A 21,893-nucleotide genomic window follows, 5' to 3' on the forward strand; every position below is an offset into this window, starting at 1 on the left:
TAAGCTGTCAGACAATCTCAGGAGCTGTTAATGTCATTAAGGTTTGAAGAAAATTATGCTTATTGAAGGGTGTGATGATGGTCCCAAATCTTCACTGCTACATTGTTGAATTTTCCCTGCAACAGTGTCACACCTGTATCTCTGCTTACATTTCTGACATTGGCAGAAACTGCATTTCTGACTTGTTCAGTAACCAAGAATATTACATTTCTGTCCAATCTATATCGCTGCAATAACTCTCCATCATCACATCGCTGTAAACACCTTTCCTTTCACGGAAACTGCACTCAGCTGTCTTCTCATTGCTGCCATCTCCAACTCCTAACTAGTTACTGGACCTCCTGAGGTCTCCTAAATATTGGTCGAGTAAGGAGTATTTTTAAGTCTAAAGCAGGGGTGTCAAACTCAATTTCACCATGGGCCATATGATCGTTTCAAATTTCATTCGAGGGCCGCATAAATATTTGCTCATCCCTATTTATAATTCACTGTCAATTGAAAAATTGGCAACACTCATAGTTGATTTATACTTTTTTTTTTAACTTTTACGATTATTCAAAACACACATCTGACCTAATCGCTGCTCTGAGGGGGTTCATTTGTTCAGGAGACCCGACACCTTTTTCTTGAGTTTCATCTCAATGTCAGTGTAATGTGTTGTGCTGAAGGGATCTTCAGTATGAAGTGTAGATGCCTGTCATTCAGTCGTGATGTCTGGGCGGATTTGCGGATCTTCATCAGTGAGCTGTCCGCACAGGTCTGCGCTTCACACACCGAGGACTGTGCGGCGCGCATGCGCTCTGTGTACCGGCGCTGTAAAAAGGGCTGAAACTGCAGCACCAACGGGACTGAACTTCACCTGTCATTGATGCAGGATTGGATCAATTAAAAATGATCTGCATACTGCGTCATTAGGTCTTGTTAAGAGTATGCAAGTTCTCCTTTGTAATTGCGCAGCGAGCAGCAATCATAATCAAACCAAAAGAATAATCGAAAATAGGAGTTTAAACAGAACAAATTAATCACAATGCAAGACCGTAAAATATAACCATACATGAAACCAAACACCAGTACAAATACAAAAGAACAACGAAATAGTGCAAAGTAAAAAACAAAACCAGTAATAGAAACAACCCAATAGTGTGAAAACAATGATTGATGCTCGCTAGAATAAAAACACACGCAATTAACAACTGAATACATTCAGATCTCAAATGCAACTGCTTAACATCACTAAAAGAGACTAAAACATTGACCTCGGGCAAACAGCCAGGATGCGAAATGCGCCACCAACCATTGTCCTATAAATAGACAACATTAGATACTAGTATATAGAGGTGATTTAACACAGAACTCAAAGGATTTTAGGCTAGCATGACACTGTTCCCCAAAAGTTTTAAGATACCCTCAAGGGGATTTAACATATTATAATCAATGTCTGAATGGTCATTTCAAATAACTGTAGCAGTGATTTAATTGGCATTCTAAACTAAGCCTATCCATCTCATCAATATTATAATCAATACTCATGAATAATAATCATGAACCTCTTAATTGCCAGTTATTATTATTATTATTTTTATTTCTTGACAGACGCCCTTATCCAGGGCGACTTACAACATTTGCATTGGAAGGTAATTTGCAGATAATATGTTGCAAGAGAGGAATGTGAACTGCTGATAACCAAGTTAGGAGTAATAGCACAACAAGGACAAAGGCAGGATGTTCATATTTTCCCCCACAGGACCGATTTATCACTCTCAGATGCTTTATGAATATGGGCACAGGTCCATATCCAGTCTTCGAGGCCACTTGGGCGCGATCAGCAGAGCTGTCACTCATTCTGGGAGAAGGGGGAACAGTGGGAACGTGTAGAGGAGACAGCGTGGCCATGTGTGAGCCAGCGAGTCGATCCCCAGGGTTCCAGTGCGATCTCAGATGGAGAACCATCGTGGGCAATGAGTGGACTCTTCTGAGGGAAAGAGGTCCACTTCTACCCTGCTGAAGTGGATCCACAGTTGCTTGACCACTGGTGGGTAGAGGCACAACACCAATGCCAGGGGCCTCCATGAGAGAGGGTGACCACCGCCATATTGGAAAGGACGGGGAGGTGATCTGCCTTGATTTGAGTGGAACCGAGGCTGCCCCCACAATAGTAGATGGTGCCCAGGCGATACCGGAGACCTCCTTGTCTTTTGATGTAGGCAACCGCCACTGTGTTGTCTGTCTGAATCAATACATGCTTGTCAATGCTTGCACCACTTTTCGCCTGCCGCTCAAACATAAGTTACAGACAGCATTGTTTTAATAAATACGTATGACAATCTTATTCTGCTGGCATTTTTAGTCTTCCTGTTTCTTTTTTCTTATTCAATCTGCTCAACTCTCATTGGCTGCTGCTGGTCTCTATGTGATGCTGATCATGTCACCCTACACGATCGGTGGCGATCGAGTCGTAAATATTAAACATGTTTAATAAAATCGCAGGGGCTCCGACTAGCTTACGATCGGATTGGAGAGCAAGAGATTGCATCGCAGATCCCAACCAGGCAGCTTGTCATGACGATCAGTGCCGATTTGTCGGGAGGACCATCGTGTGATCTAGGCATATGAATACGAAACTTCAGTTCTTCAAAAAAATACATATAGTTCCATGCATGTTTTGAAGATGTTTTCCTTATTGAAGACATTTTAATATATGAATATTCTCTGAATGCTCGGCTGGATGACGAGATGTCAATGCTCAGCCCTGATATTGATCAGTTTGTTAAGCTGGCAGGTCTATGGGTAACTGTCAAAACCACATCTAACTTCCAGGCAGGGAACTGAAAGGACCACTCAACACAGTGAATGTGGCTGAAGGTGTATTGATCTCTTATTTAGTGCATCTAAATGACACAATAGAAGAAAAGTATGATTATAATTTTAGCGTTAGTTTGCAAAATCCTGCTGAGATGCTGCCCTGGGATAAAACTGAAAAAAATCATTAACATCAGTTCAACCCATCCTGTCTCACTGCGATGAGATATATCCCGTTATAGTTTCTATAACCTTTATTTCATGTTACCTGTTTAATCTGACAAGAGACAATAGTTATGATTTACAAGAGGGTCTGGTTTAAATAAAGTAATACAAATCCTGTCTCCTCTCTGCAGGTTGTCAGACTGTCAGGTCAGTGAGAAAGGCTGTGCGGCTCTGGCCTCAGCTCTGAGTTCAAACCCCACAACTCTGAGAGAGCTGGATCTGAGCCTCAATCGCACAGGGGACTCAGGAGTGAAGCTGCTCTTTGCCTTACTGGAGGATCCCAACTGTAAACTAGGGAAACTGCTGTAAGTACAGAGTGATTTAGATTATAATTGTTTGACTGAGGTCTGATGGATCCCAGGTAATGATCAAAGTATGTTTCATAGCGTATCCTGGAGAGGATAGTTCTAATATCACAGTGCAGGACAGATTCCTACCTTCAGGCTGTATTTCATTCAATTTCAAATTGCAGCAATGTTATTTTACTTATACTATGGATATACATAATATTAGAGAGAAACATCCTGTCCTCACACTGTATTTAGAAAGAAACAAAGTTAACAAAAACATGTATATTCAGTGACACAGCAGCACTAAAGCACTTTTGAGCACTTCTAGCAGATTCCACAAAGAAATCAAATGTGGTTTCAGTGAAAATGCATTTTTTGTTGACTTTCTTTCTAACTGACACGACTTTTCTCTCTCTTCATCCTAACCTTCCTCCACACACCTGTAATACAGGATCAATCTCTTTTTGCTTCACATTTTTTTACTTTGTACATTTTGAGCTCTTTTATTTCTATTTGTGAGTTTTATATATATTAGTAATACAAGTGTTTAGCATTTAGCTTTATTTTTTAAATAGTAAGGGAAAGAATAATGTATTTGTGAACTATGGGCTTTTTTTTATAAACAACATTTTAATTAGCATATACGCTAAAACAACTAGTAAAATGGAACATAATATATTACATATGTGTGTAAGGCCAGTTTATACTTTGTCTACCACATATCAAACGACAATAGTGTGTTCTATCATCGCCCAGTCATCTCCCAGCTGCTGTTGTGTCAGTGAACTATAAACACCCAAAGCCACAGTGAAGAAGAACTTAATTAGTTATTTATATAGTTATGTTATTCTTGTTTTTTTTCTGTGTACATTGTATTTTCTCTGTATTTAGACCTTTATACTATTTTAAACTTTTCTATTTTCTTGTACTGTTTTTACCTCATAGCAAACATTAGTTAGGGTCAGTGGGTCACCAGTAGGGTGTCGCACTGCTGGGTTTTATGGGTTTCCTCTTTCTCACAGTTGTCGGCCTCAGAATTGTCCAGAAGGACAATGTGCACATTTCCTGTGTGCTGATAAGCTTTCATCCAGCAGTGGATTTGAGATGAGCTGATGGTGATATAGGCCGTATATAAAGATTGTCGCTCTCAGTAATTCCAACATGCATTGAGCGATGAAACTCAGTTTCAAACTGCTGTAGGTGACTGCATTTGTTCAAAAATTGAAACCCATCCATTATGTTTTAATTCTGTCTTTGTAATTGACTCTTACAATTGTATAAATGCAGGGATACAACGTTATTAGCTGAGCAGCTTCTCGACAGTTTTTCATCCATTGTAGCTTTCCGATAACCATGTGGTCACCGATCAGATCAAAGTCTGCAATCTGATCCTAAAATAATGGGGCAGACTGTAAAGGGTTAACATTGAATAAGTGTGTATGTCTTCACATCTCTATAAGAGACCTTAAATCTAAAACACACATTTTTTTTTTTAACAAATACATTAACGTTGTATCTGTCATTAAACATCAACATTTCTAACTCTTCCCACACTACTAGACTAGGACATTTAAAATACATACCGAATCAAAGATTATAAAGTGTGTGCAAAATAACAATCCGATATCATTCTACAGTTGAGTTAAGGATTAAGTATAGTGGGACTGTGCAACGAAATGACTGTCAGATATTCTACCAGAGTTGGAGTACAATAGAGTCGGAATCTTAGGGTAACTTACAGTGATAACAATGATTTACCAATTTTACCACAAATGCCACATTAATGCAAGTGCTGGAGAAAAATCGAAGAAAAGCTGGGAACAACAGGCATCTTTCACGTTTACATCCAGAGCTGGAAGTGCTTTCTGATCACAACTTATATTTTTAAAGTGTAACAAGAAGGCCAACAGGGGTTAATTGAAGAAAGACAGACACATTGTTATTATTATTTATTATTTAGCTGAAGTTCTCATCCAAGGCTTACATCAGGGGTTCCCAAAGTGCAGCCCGGGGGCCAAATGTGGCCCTCGAGGATGTTTGGTGCGGCCCCCCAAAGCCAACCTTCCGTCACCCCTTTTCTGAACCTTTACTATATTTTTACACTTCATGAACATTTTCTGTTACAAATTGCAAATGTTATTTGGGGGGAAATAATACAATAACAATTATAGTTCATAAATGCTCCCTAACAGAAATGTAAAGGAAAGAAAAGGGTATGATTTGGGATTTTTTTTTTTTTCATCGGTGGTTCATTTTCTCTTGCAGCCCCCCATCCCATGCAACCTCAGGAAATTGGCCCTCCATCACCAGACATTGGGAACCCCTGGCTTACAGGGTTTTCAAGCAGTACAATACAATGTGATGTATAATATTATATAGTTGTATAATAATATACAACATTGTACAGGGTGTCAACCAACAATTTTTTGTTTGTATAGAAAATTTACTTTTGATTACTTTTAACTAGTGTTAAGTATATCATTAGGGAAATTGACAGTGGAAATTGTCTCTTACAGAGTTTAGATTTGTATTTAATGTTGATAATGTTAAGAAACATAAATAAACAATAGCGAAATGGAAAAACAGACCAACTAAGCTTTCATTTTTGTAATCTAGGGTTTCTAAGAATCATCTCCAGAACTTGATAAAGTGAGCAAATGCTCCACAACCAGAGGCTATTTAAAAATAATCTATTTTTAACACTGGAACCTCTGAGAACCACTTACAAAATGTGTGGCTGTGAGACGAAAAATGAAAAACAGTTGGATAAAACTTAATTTTACTTATGAACATCACACAAAACATTTTCATGGTAGAACACTGCATTTACATTGAAAGTAGGGGTGGGCAAGCTGACGAATTTATATCGTGATCGATCTTGGAGACGTCCACGATCTACTTTTCAAGCGAATCGTAGAGATCGCGATCTTTTATATGCTTTTAATAATGTTAAAACTAACAATGACTGCCTACTAGATGGCTGTGCTGATTGGCCACATTATACCACGTGTCTCTATCATGTGTGTTTCATGCGTGGTGACGTATTAGAAAAACAATGCCACATGAACTAGCAGCATGGCGGATGAGGAGCTGGTGCCGGAAAAAGACTCGACATCAGTTGTGTGGCAGTGGTTTGGCAGTGCACAGTCAGACATTTCTCAGAGAAAAGTTATCTGTAAACTTTGTCGGGTAACGGTCGGCTCTTCCGGAGGTCATACGACATCTTTTCAACCACCTGAAAAGGAAGCAGGACGGAACATGCCGAGAGTGTTTCACTCTGGTCGGTACAACCCCACTCATGTGCATCTCACAAGGTCCCGAAACAAACCGTTATTAGAGCAGAAGAAAAAAGACGACAAAAGCAGCAAACGATGGAAAGAGGCGACGGAGGCGGACACATTCTAGCTAAGGATATGGTGCCGTTCAGATCTGTGGAAAACGTGGGATTTAAAAGTCTGATCCACACTTTAGACACGTGGTATGATTTGCCAAGTCGCATATATTTGTCTAATGCCGCCATTCCCTATATAGTGAATGCCCACAGAGGATCGCTGCAGAAATAAAGCATGTAGATTTTTTTGCAATTTATTTTATATAATATTATCTATTGGCTGCTGATTGCCACTTGAAAAGTGCACACCTTTGTGTTATATTTTATTACTGCAATTTCTGATTTTGTGTTATTTAATGTTTATCTATTGACTGCTGATTACAACTTTAATATTTAAAAGTTAAACTCAGGCCATTTAATGACCATTTTGACAACTGATTCTTTAATTCAATGTTGTGTTTTACATAGATAAATCCATAGGCTTATTCCAGTCTGGATATTCTCTATAGTACATCTAAAAATTGGGAAGATCGTGATTCAGATCGTGATTATGTGTTATAAGATCGTGATATGATTTTTTGGGAAGATCGCCCACCCCTAATTGAAAGTTAAAGTTTTTTTTTTTTTTTTTTTTTTTTTTTTGCAATACGAGCACATATACATAAACATGCAGTACATTTTACACAATAAACTGTAAACAAGTATGCACAAATCTACCTCTGTGAAGTTCATTCCTTATTCCTTATTCCATATTCCTTATTTTTCAATAAATAAGTATTTTACTTATTCCTTATTTCAGATTTTACCAAAAATAATTAATGGTTATTGTAGGTTTTTTTTTGTAAATCAGAAGTGACTACCTATTTTTATATTTTCCCCTGTTTTTCAAGAAATAGGTAATGGTTACTTATTTCTGTTTCCGATTTGCGAAAAATACATCATTATGCAGAACAATCATCAGCCGGTGGTTGCGCTGGGGCAGCTGTGGGTGGGTTGGCATGTGTTCATACAGCGGGCATCAGCAGGGGCACATTCAGAACAAGGGCTCTTCAGTGGGGAGGGCAGTGCATACATGTATAAAGAATAAGTTATGACTGTGTGGTCAGTGATCAGGGCTGGGAATGAAGGAACCTGCTCTCCCCTGGTGAGTGTTTTGAAAGCAGGGCGAGTGACAAATATGAATTACTCGCCCACCTGGCATACAGCATTTAGTCAAAAACAACAATTACAAACCATTTTCCCCCTGTGATTTAATTGTATAGCAATGCCGTGAGTTTTGCTAGCCTGTTGCGTCTTTGGTATTTAGTTTCTTGCTGCACTAACGTTTTCAACATCTGTCCCTCACGGCACATATGGTGGCAGAATCAATGAGGGGATGAATTGAGCAGATTCTGCGCAGAATGTGATCTGTACGTCATCACACACCAAGCAACGATCCTCTATTTAAAAAGAGGATATTTGCATCAAGTGTTCTGGCGCCGGGAATTATGTGTACAGCTATCGATCTGCGCAGAATCGACAAGCGCCTTGACAGAAGAGCTCATCTAGTCTTCCTGCGTATTGGGATTCTCAGCTTGTGAGCCGAGGTAACATTAACGTGAGCTAAATCATGAACGATGCGTTGTTTTTTCTCTAGCCTTTCTAATCCACCAGCACAGAAGTCTAAAAATGACACGAGTCTAGTGGTGGACGGTAGTACCGGTACCAGCAATACTCAAATGTAGCAGTTCTTATATTGTGGACTGGTCCTGGCCCACCGGGAGACAATCTGCCATCATGCATTACATGTGCAGTTTGAAAGAGTCGAGTTGAGTGACCAAAATGCTCCTTAACTTGTAAAAAGCAAAAACAAAGTAATGCTACCGGTTTGATTTGGCATTATTTGGGTTTCGTGTGCACTGCAGACAATGTCTAAGAGATATTCAGGCAAAATAAGGCACTACATTCAATTTGTTTAAACATTTATCAGATCGACTTTCGGACCTGTTTGCAGAAGTCAAACATAAGAATTGTAAAATGATTAAGCTTTCTCCTTGATTTAAATAATAAGAACTAAAACATTATTTCCATTGACTTTATTTGTATGAATGATGCTAGTGAACAATAGTGTTTTGTTATTTAGATTACATACTGCACCAGTAGCGGGATCTGGGAATAACACACAATTTCGTGAAACAAACCGCCTCGATTATTATTGAAAGAAGATCGGCAATAATGAGGACCAGATGTGCGCATTAAAACACTAACTAATGTACTAGTTTTCTGTAGTTTAACTCGGAGCACGTTATTAAATCAGCTACTGTACCTGCAGCACAAGAGCACGGTGTTCAATACCGCACCGTAGCAGTTGCAGGACAGAAGTATTCAGTTTTAGTTGACTAGGTTTAGTAAACCTGACAATGATGCAGTTGGAATGCAAAGGAAAGTATTCAAATCCACCAAAACTAAAATAAAGAAAAAGAACGCAGAAATCCCCTTACAATTTCAGATCATGTCCAAATCCCAGTTTAAACAAACTCACAAAAGTTGTGGACATGCTTGTGTTTCTTTCAACACAAAACATAACAAGAAAGTGATAACTTTTTGTAAATTATTATTTCTATATTTTTTATGATAATTTTATTTTTTAGCAAATACAAATTATGCAAATGATTTGCTCTTTTTAATTGTTTATAAGTGTAGCTGTAAAGTCTGGAGACTTATTTGTTATTTTGCACTTAACTTTGTTAGTTCTCTTCATTGTATATTGTGCAGTTTCTCAGTTGGTGTGTCAGCATAAGAAAGTTATTCATGTTCACACACTGTTTAAAAAATTAAAAAAGTAGCCACACACAGCATAGCATGCAGCCCGCTCCCTCAATTCAACAACATACCTCAGCCTTGGTGGCTCCAGATAAGTGTCCTTAAATCTGGAAACAGAAATAAGGAATAAGTAACAATTACAAATGTATTGAAAAACTGTGACACAGTGGGTCTCTGTCAGTCTTTAAAGAAGCATCTATTTGCCGCAGCCTACCATTATTTAGTGCCAAACTTCCTTGCACAAAACCATAGTAGAAGATCTTGAAGACCTCCTGCTACATGTTGTCTATTATTTTTTTATCAACATATAAAGAATAAGTAATGAGAAGTATTGTCATATGCTATTGTATCAATGTGTAAATAATGAGTAATAGTGTTGTCCTATATGTCCTAAAATTCAGAAAAGGGGAAATAAGGAATATGTAATGATTATTTATTTGTCAACAACTGTGAATCAGAGGTAAAAAAATACTTATTTACTGAAAAAATGCTGTGCAAGTGTTAAAGAAGGAGCCTCCAGTTCTGTTAATACAAACCAGACTTGTAGTCGAGTCACCATGGTTCAAATCCGAGTCCGAGTCACCATGGTCCTTCATTTTTGAGACTCAAATCTAAAGTTGAATTTAATTTAGGAACAACAGCCCAAATTACAAAGATTAAAGCTTAGTTGGTCTGTTTTTCCATTTCTCTTTCTTGTTTATAAATTTTTCTTAAAATTAACAACATGAAATAAAATACTTTACATTTTCCTAATTATATACTTTTATTAGCCACTTGCAGGTCTGGGGGTACATGTGAAGGATGTCCGTTGTTCACGGCTTTCCCAGCAAAAAATGTATTCAGTACTTGATTTAGACAACACTGCATTTGTGAAGTCATAATCTATAATCAGAGGAAGAGCAGCGGCCACTGATATCACTGTAAGTTACCCTAATACAGGGATGGCGAACCTTTGTTTATGCTAAGTGCCGAGGATGCTAATGATAAATGAGGGATTTAAAATTGAATACAGTTTTAAAACTTTATAAAACAATATTTATATTTATTTCCTGTTGTAATAAAATAATTTTCAAATATGCCAACAAAACTGACAGCAATCCACAATACGAGATGTGTATACACTACCATTCAAAAGTCTGGGGTCACTTAGAAATGTCCTTATTTTCTAAAGAAAAGCATTTTTTTTGTCCATTAAAATAACATCAAATTGATCGGAAATGCATTATTATTCTTTTTATTTCTTGTCAGATTCCCTTATCCAGGGCGACTTACAACATAAGTGCAAAACAAAGTGCAAAAATACAGTTAAGTAAAAGGCATCAATCATTACAAAAGTAAAAGGCATCAATCATTACAAAGGACAATGACCCAAAGCACAGCTCTAAACGATGTAAGAACAATTTAGGGAAGAAGCAGTCAGCTGGTATTCTGTCTATAATGGAGTGGCCAGCACAGTCACCGGATCTCAACCCTATTGAGCTGTTGTGGGAGCAGCTTAACCGTATGGTACGTAAGAAGTGCCCATCAAGCCAATCCAACTTGTGGGAAGTGCTTCAGGAAGCATGGGGTTAAATCTCTTCAGATTATCTCAACAAAGTGACTACTAGAATGCCAAACATCTGCAAGGCTGTCATTGCTGCAAATGAAGGATTCTTTGACGAAAATCATTATTTCTAAACTTGTCAATGACTATATTTCCTGTTCATTTTGTTATATTTCCTATTCAAACTACTTTAATGTATGTCTTCATGGAAAAAAGCACATTTCTAAGTGACCCCAAACTTTTGAACGGTAGTGTAGATAGAACCCCCCATCACTCTGTAGTCTGGAGAGCACATGAGCTCTACTCTGCTAATGGGACTTCTGCTGCTCAATAAAAAGCTGAATAAAGTGAGACACGAGAAAAATACTGACCAAAAAGATGACAAGTATGCAGGTTATTTTTGTTGAATTTCTGTACACAGATGATGATATGTTACTGTACATTTACAGATATTAAAAACAGTAATAGAACATCTTTTTTGGAATATGTCCCTTTTTATTTGGGGTAATGAGAATCTTGAATCCTCATTCAAATAAGATCAACCAGTCTTAATTGTATATAGCATAACACCTTTCCAAAGCATGTCACAACATAAAGAGTTAAGTGCATCATACAATGAATACATAAATTGAATGATGCAGTATTGCTACAGTGCAGTAAAATGCATGGATTACATTTCATAATGCATGAAGTTTGAGGATTATAGTGCTAAAGTACATTAAGTGCATCACAATGCATTGCACTGCAGCAGAGGGATGGACTCATGGTTGGTGACGTCACACACGTACACTTTTTGCTTGCTATCTGTCACAAAGCACACACACCACTGCGAGTCCAACACAATGTCCCCCAGATTCCCCATTGCCCTGCCCTTATACAGTGTACAATAAGTAGAAGTTGTTCATTTGGGTGCATCAGTAACCCTTCCATGTTTAGATTTTTTTTTGCACTTGCTCTGTGTACCAGTGTACCTTTTTTTCAGCTTATATTTAGCCTACTTAAAAATATCTACTGCTTTTACATTTTGTGAACATAACTAAGACTGGTAGTAGATAAACTAGTGGCATTGTTTTTATTTTTATTTTAAAGAAGAAACAATATATGGTATGTGGTATCAATCTACTGTAAAATGCATAACATGTATTTATTTATTTATTGAGAATTTAGAGATTTGTTTGCCCACTTTATTATGTCGGAGTGTTAAATATGAATGATTGTGGCTATTTGATACAGGAGTTAATGGTAATCAAAATGCTTCTTTCCTGCATGTCCAGCAGACACGTCTGTCACTGACCACAACTAATCACAACAGGACAGACTTACTGTTTTGCCCCTATGTCCCCTTCTCCTGAGCTATTAACTATTACTTCACATCTTGTCTACAATTATTAACTCACATTATTAGGCTGTAGACTTGTAATTTGTACTGTTTTGATCTGTTATTTTGGACTGTATTGTACTTTTATAATGCTCTTATGTTTTGTAAGTCGCCCTGGATAAGGGCATCTGCTAAGAAATAATAATAATATTATTAATAATACTAATAATTTGGACAGTAATGTTGCACTGTAAACCCGGCAACAGCAACCTAAATAACTAAAAACGAATATTCAAAAGGTATACGGACCAGACTCGAAAAACAAGAACATAACACATAGCCAAAGCCCAGTCTTCAAAGACAAATGCATGCTGCGCTTCGGCAGCATAAAAAAGAAAGAAAGTTGTCTTACCGCCTGCATAATAAAATGCATCCATCTCCATTTGTTGAACCAGCTTGCATTGAATGAACGACAAAAACTTCCAGGGGAACTGAAGCTGGTTGGTTGGTGCGGTGCCTCTGAAATGTAAGCATTTTGACCTGCGACGTTTGAATTGCGGGGGCACGGCTCCTGTCAGTGTTTTCCCTATCATCAATTTCTGGGGAGGGTTGGTCGTTTCGGAGGTGCTCGGACTTGGCTGAGAGACTGCTTCCGCAAACTCACTGAATCTTTTTTTGTTTTGAGCCTTCCCAAAAAAGTTAACAATGCATTTTTGCACCATTTTGACAGGTGGTCAGCTAGCTACATCAGATTCATGATCCACGATCAGATTGACGAAGGTCAATAGCTAGCTACGTGACGTAGTAAGGTCATGTGTCTAGCATGGCACACATTTTTGCTGTCATTAATGGCTTACTATTACAGTCATTAGTGTTTCCAATGAATCTTGAGGAATCTTAATTAATTTAATTTAATTTAATTTATTTATTTTATAAAAAACTGAAAAATAATGTACATTTCAGAGTTATATACTGTGTTACTACACCCTTTTAAGCATTATTTGGCAGTGTTACATGCAGCTCCTGTGCATAGAAGTTACACTGTGTTCCTACAATGTGCACATCATTTGAAAGCTTATTCTCTTGGCTCCAGCGTGTTTCATTCTCAAACACATCCGATTTACAGTTTCCATGTCGCCCACCATCATTCAGAACTTGGGGGGTAAACAAGCAGTCTGCTCCGGGGGGTCTCATTCAGACGGTCACAGATCACTCAGTTTTTCAGATTTCTTGGCAATTAGGCTTGTTTTATTCAATACAACCTAACGGTTAATCCACTATATATAATTTGATGTTCTATCAAACACAGAGAAGTAAATGCAAAGGGGGTATAAAAACGAATCAGTATTCTTCACATCACTAGAAAGCTTGGGATACCAAACACTTGACAAACAACACAACATTGTGTACATTGAGACATTAAATGTGTAAATTTCAATAAAAACTGGAGAAATTGAGGTGTTCTAAAACTTTTGACCATGTATATATGTAGTGTGTATATACATCACATTATGACCACCTGCCTAATATTGTGTAAGTCCCCCTTTTGCCGCCAACACAGCCCTGACCCGTTGAGGCATGGACTCCACTAGACCTCTGAAGGTGTGCTGTGGTATCTGGCACCAAGACATTAGCAGCAGATCCTTTAAGTCCTGTAAGTTGTGAGGTGGGGGTTCCATAGATTGGACCTGTTTGTCCAGCACATCCCACAGATGCTCGATTGGATTGAGATCTGGGGAATTTGAAGGCCAAGTCAACACCTTGAACCCGTGATTCATCAGACCAGGCCACCTTCTTCCATTGCTCCATGGTCCAGTTCTGATGCTCATGTGCCCATTGTAGGTGCTTTCGGCAGTGGACAGGGGTCAGCATGGGCACTCTGACTGGTCTGCGGCTACGCAGCCCCATACGCAACAAACTGCGATGCACTGTGTGTTCTGACACCTTTCTATCAGAACCAGCATTCACTTTTTCAGCAATTTGAGCTACAGTAGCTCTTCTGTTGGATCAGACCACACGGGCCAGCCTTCGCTCCCCACGTGCATCAATGAGCCTTGGCCACCCATGACCCTGTCACCGGTTCACCGCTTTTCCTTCCTTGGACCACTTTTGATAGGTACTGACCACTGCAGACCGGGAACACCCCACAAGAGCTGCAGTTTTGGAGATGCGCTGACCCACTCGTCTAGCCATCACAATTTGGCCCTTGTCAAACTGGCTCAGATCCTTACGCTCGCCCATTTTTCCTGCTTCTAACACATCAACTTTGAGGACAAAATGTTCACTTGCTGCCTAATATATCCCACCCACTGACAGGTGCCATGATAACGAGATTATCAGTGTTATTCACTTCACCTGTCAGTGCTCATAATGTTATGGCTGATCGGTATATATACATGCATGCATGCATACATAGGAAAAGTAGTTAGTAGCAGAAAAAAAAACAATTCAAAACACAAATCTGCAGCCCTGGTTGCTTCTCCTCTCTCTCTCTCTCTCTCAAAAAAAAAAAAAAAAAAACCTTTGACAAACAAAAACTCCCCTTAAATGGTGTAGCTGGGTAAGAAACAATTACATTGGATGCAGGTGCTGTCTAATTCCCCCCCACCCTTGATGATTCACACCTGTAGCCTATCTCCCAAATCTCTCTTAATTAAGGGAGGCTGATTTCCGAGCCAGTAAAGATCCTTCCCATGGTGTGTGCTGAGTCTGATCAGCCCTCTTCCAGCTCCCCATAAGCTCCCCCTAGTGGCTGATTTATATATATATACACACGCACACGCACACGCATACGCACACACACACATTTGGTCTTATTTCGTATTATTTCCTGATGTATACATTTATTTGTGACTAATTCCAATACAGTACTATAGTCATATTCAACTAATCAAGTGGCCGCTGTAGGCTACTTAGGTTTTTACAATATAGTACTAATCTTTGTTGGCATACTGGTTAAGGAACAGTGCTGTGAACCAGGTGTTGTGGGTTTGAATCCTGAAGTGGGCTGTAATTTATTTGATTATTTTTTTTCCTGAAGTTAAACAAGAACAAACAATTATAAGGTGATTAATGAGGCTTTTACACAGCTTCTCTTAATGAGAATTGCATTTCAATAGCATGGTTCAGGGAACGTTAACGCCTAGCAAATGTATGACAAGGCAAGGAAACGGTCTAGTCCCAGACTCAAGTACAAGAAGTCTGGTACAAACACACATCATCTAAATGTCTAGGAAAAACAAATGCATAACCAATGTGTCTCCTTCCCTCTCCAGGCTGTCAAGGTGTGGGATCACAGAGGAAGGCTGTGCAGCTCTGACCTCAGCTCTCTGTTCAAACCCCTCAACTCTGAGAGAGCTGGATCTGAGCTACAATTGCCCAGGGGACTCAGCAGTGACAGAGCTCTCTGCCTTACTGGAGGATCCCAACTGTAAACTAGAGAAACTGCTGTAAGTAGAGGCTGTGTGATTGTATGAATATTCAGTCAGTGACGGGGAGAGACTGTGGTTTCTGAGCTCACCCTGCTCTAACCCTGTCTCTCCCTCTACTCTCCTCAGTCTGTCAAACCCGCTGTCGCTTACTGCTCTGTCCTAGTCTGATATAATGCATCATCAAGATGGACTGGAAGATAGTTGGTTGATTTGTGTCTTCATCTAGTTCAGGGGTGGCCAACTCTGTTACTAGAGAGCAGCAATCCTGCAGGTTCTCCAGGTCTCTCTAAATTACCAGTCATTGGATACCTTGAACACAGGGACATTTTGCCTAATTAAGACACACATTGGTTCAATTAAGCAGTTAGCCAGCTGGATAGAACAAAAGCCTGTAGACCTGTGAAGCATGGGCTAAATACTTTTAATGATTTTTTTGAGCTATAAGTAAGTGTGCAGGTATTCTTTTTATTTGATATGATCTTTTTCGATACCCAGCACTTTCTAAGGTATTCAGATGTGCGTGTGTAATCTTTTTTTCTACAAATTATCAAGGAGAAACACAAATAAACAAGCAAAATGCCATAGAGATTGGCAATACTGCTGAGGGTGTTCAGTAGCGAACAGGGAAGTGTCAGACATTAACAATGAGAGGATGCCAGTCTGAGAGCTGAGTTATTCACGTCTACTGGGGACTTTTCCAAAGAAGGGGAGTAATTATAACACGGAAAGCAGCTGAAACCGGAAGTGCATAACCAACGTGTCTCCTTCCCTCTCCAGGCTGTCAGGCTGTGGGATCACAGAGGAAGGCTGTGCAGCTCTGACCTCAGCCCTCTGTTCAAACCCCTCAACTCTGAGAGAGCTGGATCTGAGCTCCAATCGCCCAGGGGACTCAGCAGTGACAGAGCTCTCTGCTGGACTGGAGGATCCCAACTGTAAACTAGAGAAACTGCTGTAAGTAGAGGCTGTGTGATTGTGTGAATATTCAGTCACTGACCGGGAGAGACTGTGGTTTCTGAGCTCACCTCCTCTTCCCTGCTCCAACCCTGTCTCTCCCTCTTTTTTCCTCATTCTGTTAAACTTCCTGACCCTTACTGCTCTGTCCTATTCTCAAATAATGTATCGTCCAGATTGATTGGAACATAGAGTTGGCTGATTTGTGGCTTCATCTTTTTAAACAGATGATTGTATTTATTGATTTGGTTGCATTATTGTCTGGTATAATGGAGGTAGACAGTGACATCGTGCTGACAGATCATGTGAAGATGAACTCTGTTCCAGTCAGAGATGAGGCTAATAGCAGACAGAGATACAGAGGTTGACTATATAGTGACACATCAGGGGGCTGGCAGTGTGTGTCAGGGGATCAGGGTTGATGAACTGAGAGGTAGTTGACTTGGTTGCTTGGTTGTGCTGTGGTGTGTAAACTATGTCAGTCTTTACAAAGACATTGAAACATCAAATAAAGCCCAGCCCTGTTGTCGGGCTCTGACTGCAGCTGTGGGGCTTCATCCTGACTGTGCTCAGAGCACTGAACAGTTTCCAACAGCAATGCGCTCAGGCAGCAGGGGCTCTCTCGGTCTGGACCACGGCAGGTCTCGAGGCCGTTATAGTTCAGGCAGGGTCTCGCTTCATAGTCGTGGTCTTCCTTTAGAGCTGGTCAATAGACAGAAGTGGGTTCTTCAATCAAACAGTCAAAAAGAATAAAAGACCCACAAGGAGAAGTGCATCCCTAGTCTGCTGCTCAACATCCTGCCACCCGGCGTCCTGCTTTTCCCCTCAGGTAAATGCATTGAGGCTCTGCGTGCTCGTCCTTTACACGCCTTCCTGATGGGCAGCAGGTGTCCTCACTCTCTGTGCTGACGGGGGTCTTGCCAGTATTGTCCAGCAGTGGGTTGTCCTGGTGTGAGAGGAACACCAGAGGGATCAGTTCCCTCGATATGTGTCACCTTCATACAGCACACCCTGCACTTTGACTGTGTCTGTATGTATAGTACACTGTGCAGCACTTTTATTTGTCAGATACTAAAGATATACTATTAGTAATAAGAGTGTTTTGCAAATAGCTTTATTTTTTAAATAGGAGGAGAAACAATTATGTATTTGTCTACTGTGGGCTGAGAATAAAAGAAATGCAACTTTTTATTAATAAATACTTTAATTTGCATATACACCAAAACGACTGGTAAAATGGAAAATAATATGTTGTGTATAGGTGTAACCATTATTTATTTGTCCTTAGTCCCCAATGTTGATGATGATCATTATTAATCAACATCATCGTCATAATGATTATTATTAGTAGTTTTGTATCAGACTGTAGTGCATTAAAACATACTGTTGATTTCTACCAGTGTGTGCAGTAATGCTACAGCTTGCATGCTGCCTGTTAACATACAACCAGGTTTGTTTCTTATTATTAATATACGAGTAAACAGAACAGAATAACTTTAATTAGATTCATGTGATGTTAGTACTTAATGTTAGTTTTATTTGGTAATAATGTTACACTGCTATGCTATCCACAGTAAAACCATGTTAACAGGGCAGACAGTCTATGGTGAACTAACAGAGGTAAGCCAGTGTAATGAAGAGGGGCTCTGCTCTGCTCCCTGTGTGTGATGAGACACCAGCAGAGTAACAGAGTTACTCACAAGAGTAACATACACTCACCTAAAGGATTATTAGCAACACCTGTTCAATTTCTCATTAATGCAATTATCTAACCAACCAATCACATGGCAGTTGCTTCAATGCATTTAGGGGTGTGGTCCTGGTCAAGACAATCTCCTGAACTCCAAACTGAATGTCTGAATGGGAAAGAAAGGTGATTCAAGCAATTTTGAGCGTGGCATGGTTGTTGGTGCCAGACGGGCCGGTCTGAGTATTTCACAATCTGCTCAGTTACTGGGATTTTCACGCACAACCATTTCTAGGGTTTACAAAAGAATGGTGTGAAAAGGGAAAAACATCCAGTATGCGGCAGTCCTGTGGGCGAAAATGCCTTGTTGATGCTAGAGGTCAGAGGAGAATGGGCCGACTGATTCAAGCTGATAGAAGAGCAACTTTGACTGAAATAACCACTCGTTACAACCGAGGTATGCAGCAAAGCATTTGTGAAGCCACAACACGTACAACCTTGAGGCGGATGGGCTACAACAGCAGAAGACCCCACCGGGTACCACTCATCTCCACTACAAATAGGAAAAAGAGGCTACAATTTGCACAAGCTCACCAAAATTGGACAGTTGAAGACTGGAAAAATGTTGCCTGGTCTGATGAGTCTCGATTTCTGTTGAGACATTCAGATGGTAGAGTCAGAATTTGGCGTAAACAGAATGAGAACATGGATCCATCATGCCTTGTTACCACTGTGCAGGCTGGTGGTGGTGGTGTAATGGTGTGGGGGATGTTTTCTTGGCACACTTTAGGCCCCTTAGTGCCAATTGGGCATCGTTTAAATGCCACGGCCTACCTGAGCATTGTTTCTGACCATGTCCATCCCTTTATGACCACCATGTACCCATCCTCTGATGGCTACTTCCAGCAGGATAATGCACCATGTCACAAAGGTCGAATCATTTCAAATTGGTTTCTTGAACATGACAATGAGTTCACTGTACTAAACTGGCCCCCACAGTCACCAGATCTCAACCCAATAGAGCATCTTTGGGATGTGGTGGAACGGGAGCTTCGTGCCCTGGATGTGCATCCCACAAATCTCCATCAACTGCAAGATGCTATCCTATCAATATGGGCCAACATTTCTAAAGAATGCTTTCAGCACCTTGTTGAATCAATGCCACGTAGAATTAAGGCAGTTCAGAAGGTGAAAGGGGGTCAAACACAGTATTAGTATGGTGTTCCTAATAATCCTTTAGGTGAGTGTATGTGAATGTAGAACTACATGGACATTTCCTTGTGATGAAGCTGTAAATGACAGATTTATTCAGATTCAGATGTTGTCATGCTTCTCCTGCTGGATGTGTGTCTCCATGTGAGATGAATGGCATCAACAGTGTGACGCTCAGCTGCTGCTCTTCAGTGTGGAGCCTCCAGTTCTGTTAGTACAAACACACATCCTGACTGTTTCTAAAGGTCTGGGACAAATAAATGCATAACCAACGTGTCTCCTTCTCTCTCCAGACTGTCAGACTGTGGGATCACAGAGGAAGGCTGTGCAGCTCTGGCTTCAGCTCTCTGTTCAAACCCTTCAACTCTGAGAGAGCTGGATCTGAGCTCCAATCGCCCAGGGGACTCAGCAGTGACAGAGCTCTCTGCTGGACTGGAGGATCCCAACTGTAAACTAGAGAAACTGCTGTAAGTAGAGGCCGTGTGATTGTGTGAATATTCAGTCAGTGACAGGCAGAGACTGTGGTTTCTGAGCTCACCTCCTCTTCCCTGCTCTGACCCTGTCTCTCTCCGAGTTCTCCTCAGTCTTTGTCAAACCTGTTGTCACTTACTCCTCTTTCATACCCTGATATAACGTTTCCTCCTCACCCTACTCTGCTCCAGGCAGAGATGATGTTGGTGAAATTGTGACAGACAGAGTTCAGCACAACCTCTTATCTGAAGTGTTTAGAAGAGCCCTGGATTAGGTAGAAATGTCTGGGTGTGTGGAGGGTGTGCTCATACGAGTCAGACAGCCCAGTCACACACAGCGTGGTGAGCAATAAAGTAGCAGCAGGCTGGACTACATTTGTGTCAGGATTTGTTTAAGTTTATTTTATATAATGGCTTAGACACTTAGCCTACACTAGTCAGAATGGCTGGACTGGCTGAGCTCGTGTTGGACGGCATTGTTGTCGTCTATCGTGTGGGATTCTGGAGTCTGCATGGTGAACCGCCTGGAGGAGCCCCAGGTGATTTACTGAGCTAATGGTGAAGACGTGGTAGTAGAGTTTTGGGAAGTTTTCGTTTTTTCTCTTAATGAGTACAATTAAGCTGTGATAGCGGCCAATGCGATGATGTGGCGTTGTTTTGCTGGAATTTTGAATATTTTAATAAGACCCCCAACTACTGTGCAAGACAGAGACTGGGAAATACATTCTCTCTGTTCTGTCTGTGTGTGAGTGCTGTAGACTGTAGTGGGACAGGAATCACAATGGGATGCAGAATCCCTGTCTACTGTGTTTGGTGACCTGCTGAAGATTAAGTCACTGCAGTGGACTGACAGATTTTTTTTTTTTTTAGCCTTACCAAAGTTAATGTCTTGTTTGTCTTGCATGTGCATGTCTTTCAGAGCACTCCTGCACTCAAGGAATGTTTGAAGTATTTGCACAGAAGCACAAAGCTGCTGTTCTACACAAACCATTTCCTCCTTTCTACTATGAGTTTTTAGATTTAAACTTTGCTGAGTTTATAATTTAACTACATATTTGCACAAATCATGGCACTTGTTTGTGCCTTATAACTTTGTATTTAAACATATTGGTGTATGTGTTATTGTTATGTTGCAGGAAAGGGGAAAGACATTTCGTTTTTTCATTTCATGGTCAGTCTTGTGGGTTTTGCTACCAGTTCCAGATGTCCTTATGTTCCCTCTCTCCACAGGCTGATCAGCTGTAATCTAACAGAGGGGTCGTGTGCAGCTCTGGCCTCAGCTCTCAGGGCAGACCACTCCCAGCTGAGAGAGCTGGAGCTGAGTGGCAACGACCTGGGGGATTCAGGAGTGAAGCTGCTCTCTGCTGGGCTGCAGGATCCCAACTGTAAACTACAGAGACTGGGGTGAGGAACAGTGAGATAACAAGCACAGAGAGATAGCATGTGTAGTGGATTGTTTCTCTGTCCTCCAAAGAGACTCAGGATTCAGGCTGATTTTCTGCCCCAGATATTTTATTCAGTGAGGGTCAGGGAAGAATGACCTATAAGGCAAGTTGTGATGCGTTTTGCAGTTCCAAGGACTGTGGAAGGTTGTTCTGCAGGAAAATCTCCGAAGGTTGTCTTCTTTCATCATGTATGATGCTCTGTGTTCTTCCTGTGCTGCCTGACACAGACAGGTGCTCTCTCTGAGCGCAGAAAATAAAGCCATATCATTCACCAGAACTTGACTCATTGACTGATGACTGACTGCTTCTCCTTGGGTCTTTGGGGTTTCAGGGGGAATATTTTTATCCCACCTTGCTAATCATAATAGTATGCATTTTACTGTATTTTT

General features: G+C 40.3%; 1 protein-coding gene across 1 annotated transcript in view; it reads left to right on the forward strand.

The window, feature by feature from the left end:
- The window catches only part of LOC136714083 (ribonuclease inhibitor), a 73,819-nt gene that overhangs the window by 12,376 nt on the left and 39,550 nt on the right, over positions 1–21,893 (forward strand). The window contains exons 3-8 of the mRNA XM_066691395.1: positions 669–804; positions 3,156–3,329; positions 15,584–15,757; positions 16,517–16,690; positions 19,883–20,056; positions 21,290–21,463. Of these exons, the coding sequence (XP_066547492.1) occupies positions 669–804; positions 3,156–3,329; positions 15,584–15,757; positions 16,517–16,690; positions 19,883–20,056; positions 21,290–21,463 (1,006 nt within the window). The remainder of the gene's footprint in view (positions 1–668; positions 805–3,155; positions 3,330–15,583; positions 15,758–16,516; positions 16,691–19,882; positions 20,057–21,289; positions 21,464–21,893) is intronic.

Source organism: Amia ocellicauda, chromosome 18 (assembly GCF_036373705.1).
Source record: "Amia ocellicauda isolate fAmiCal2 chromosome 18, fAmiCal2.hap1, whole genome shotgun sequence".
In the NCBI taxonomy this organism is placed as follows: domain Eukaryota; kingdom Metazoa; phylum Chordata; class Actinopteri; order Amiiformes; family Amiidae; genus Amia; species Amia ocellicauda.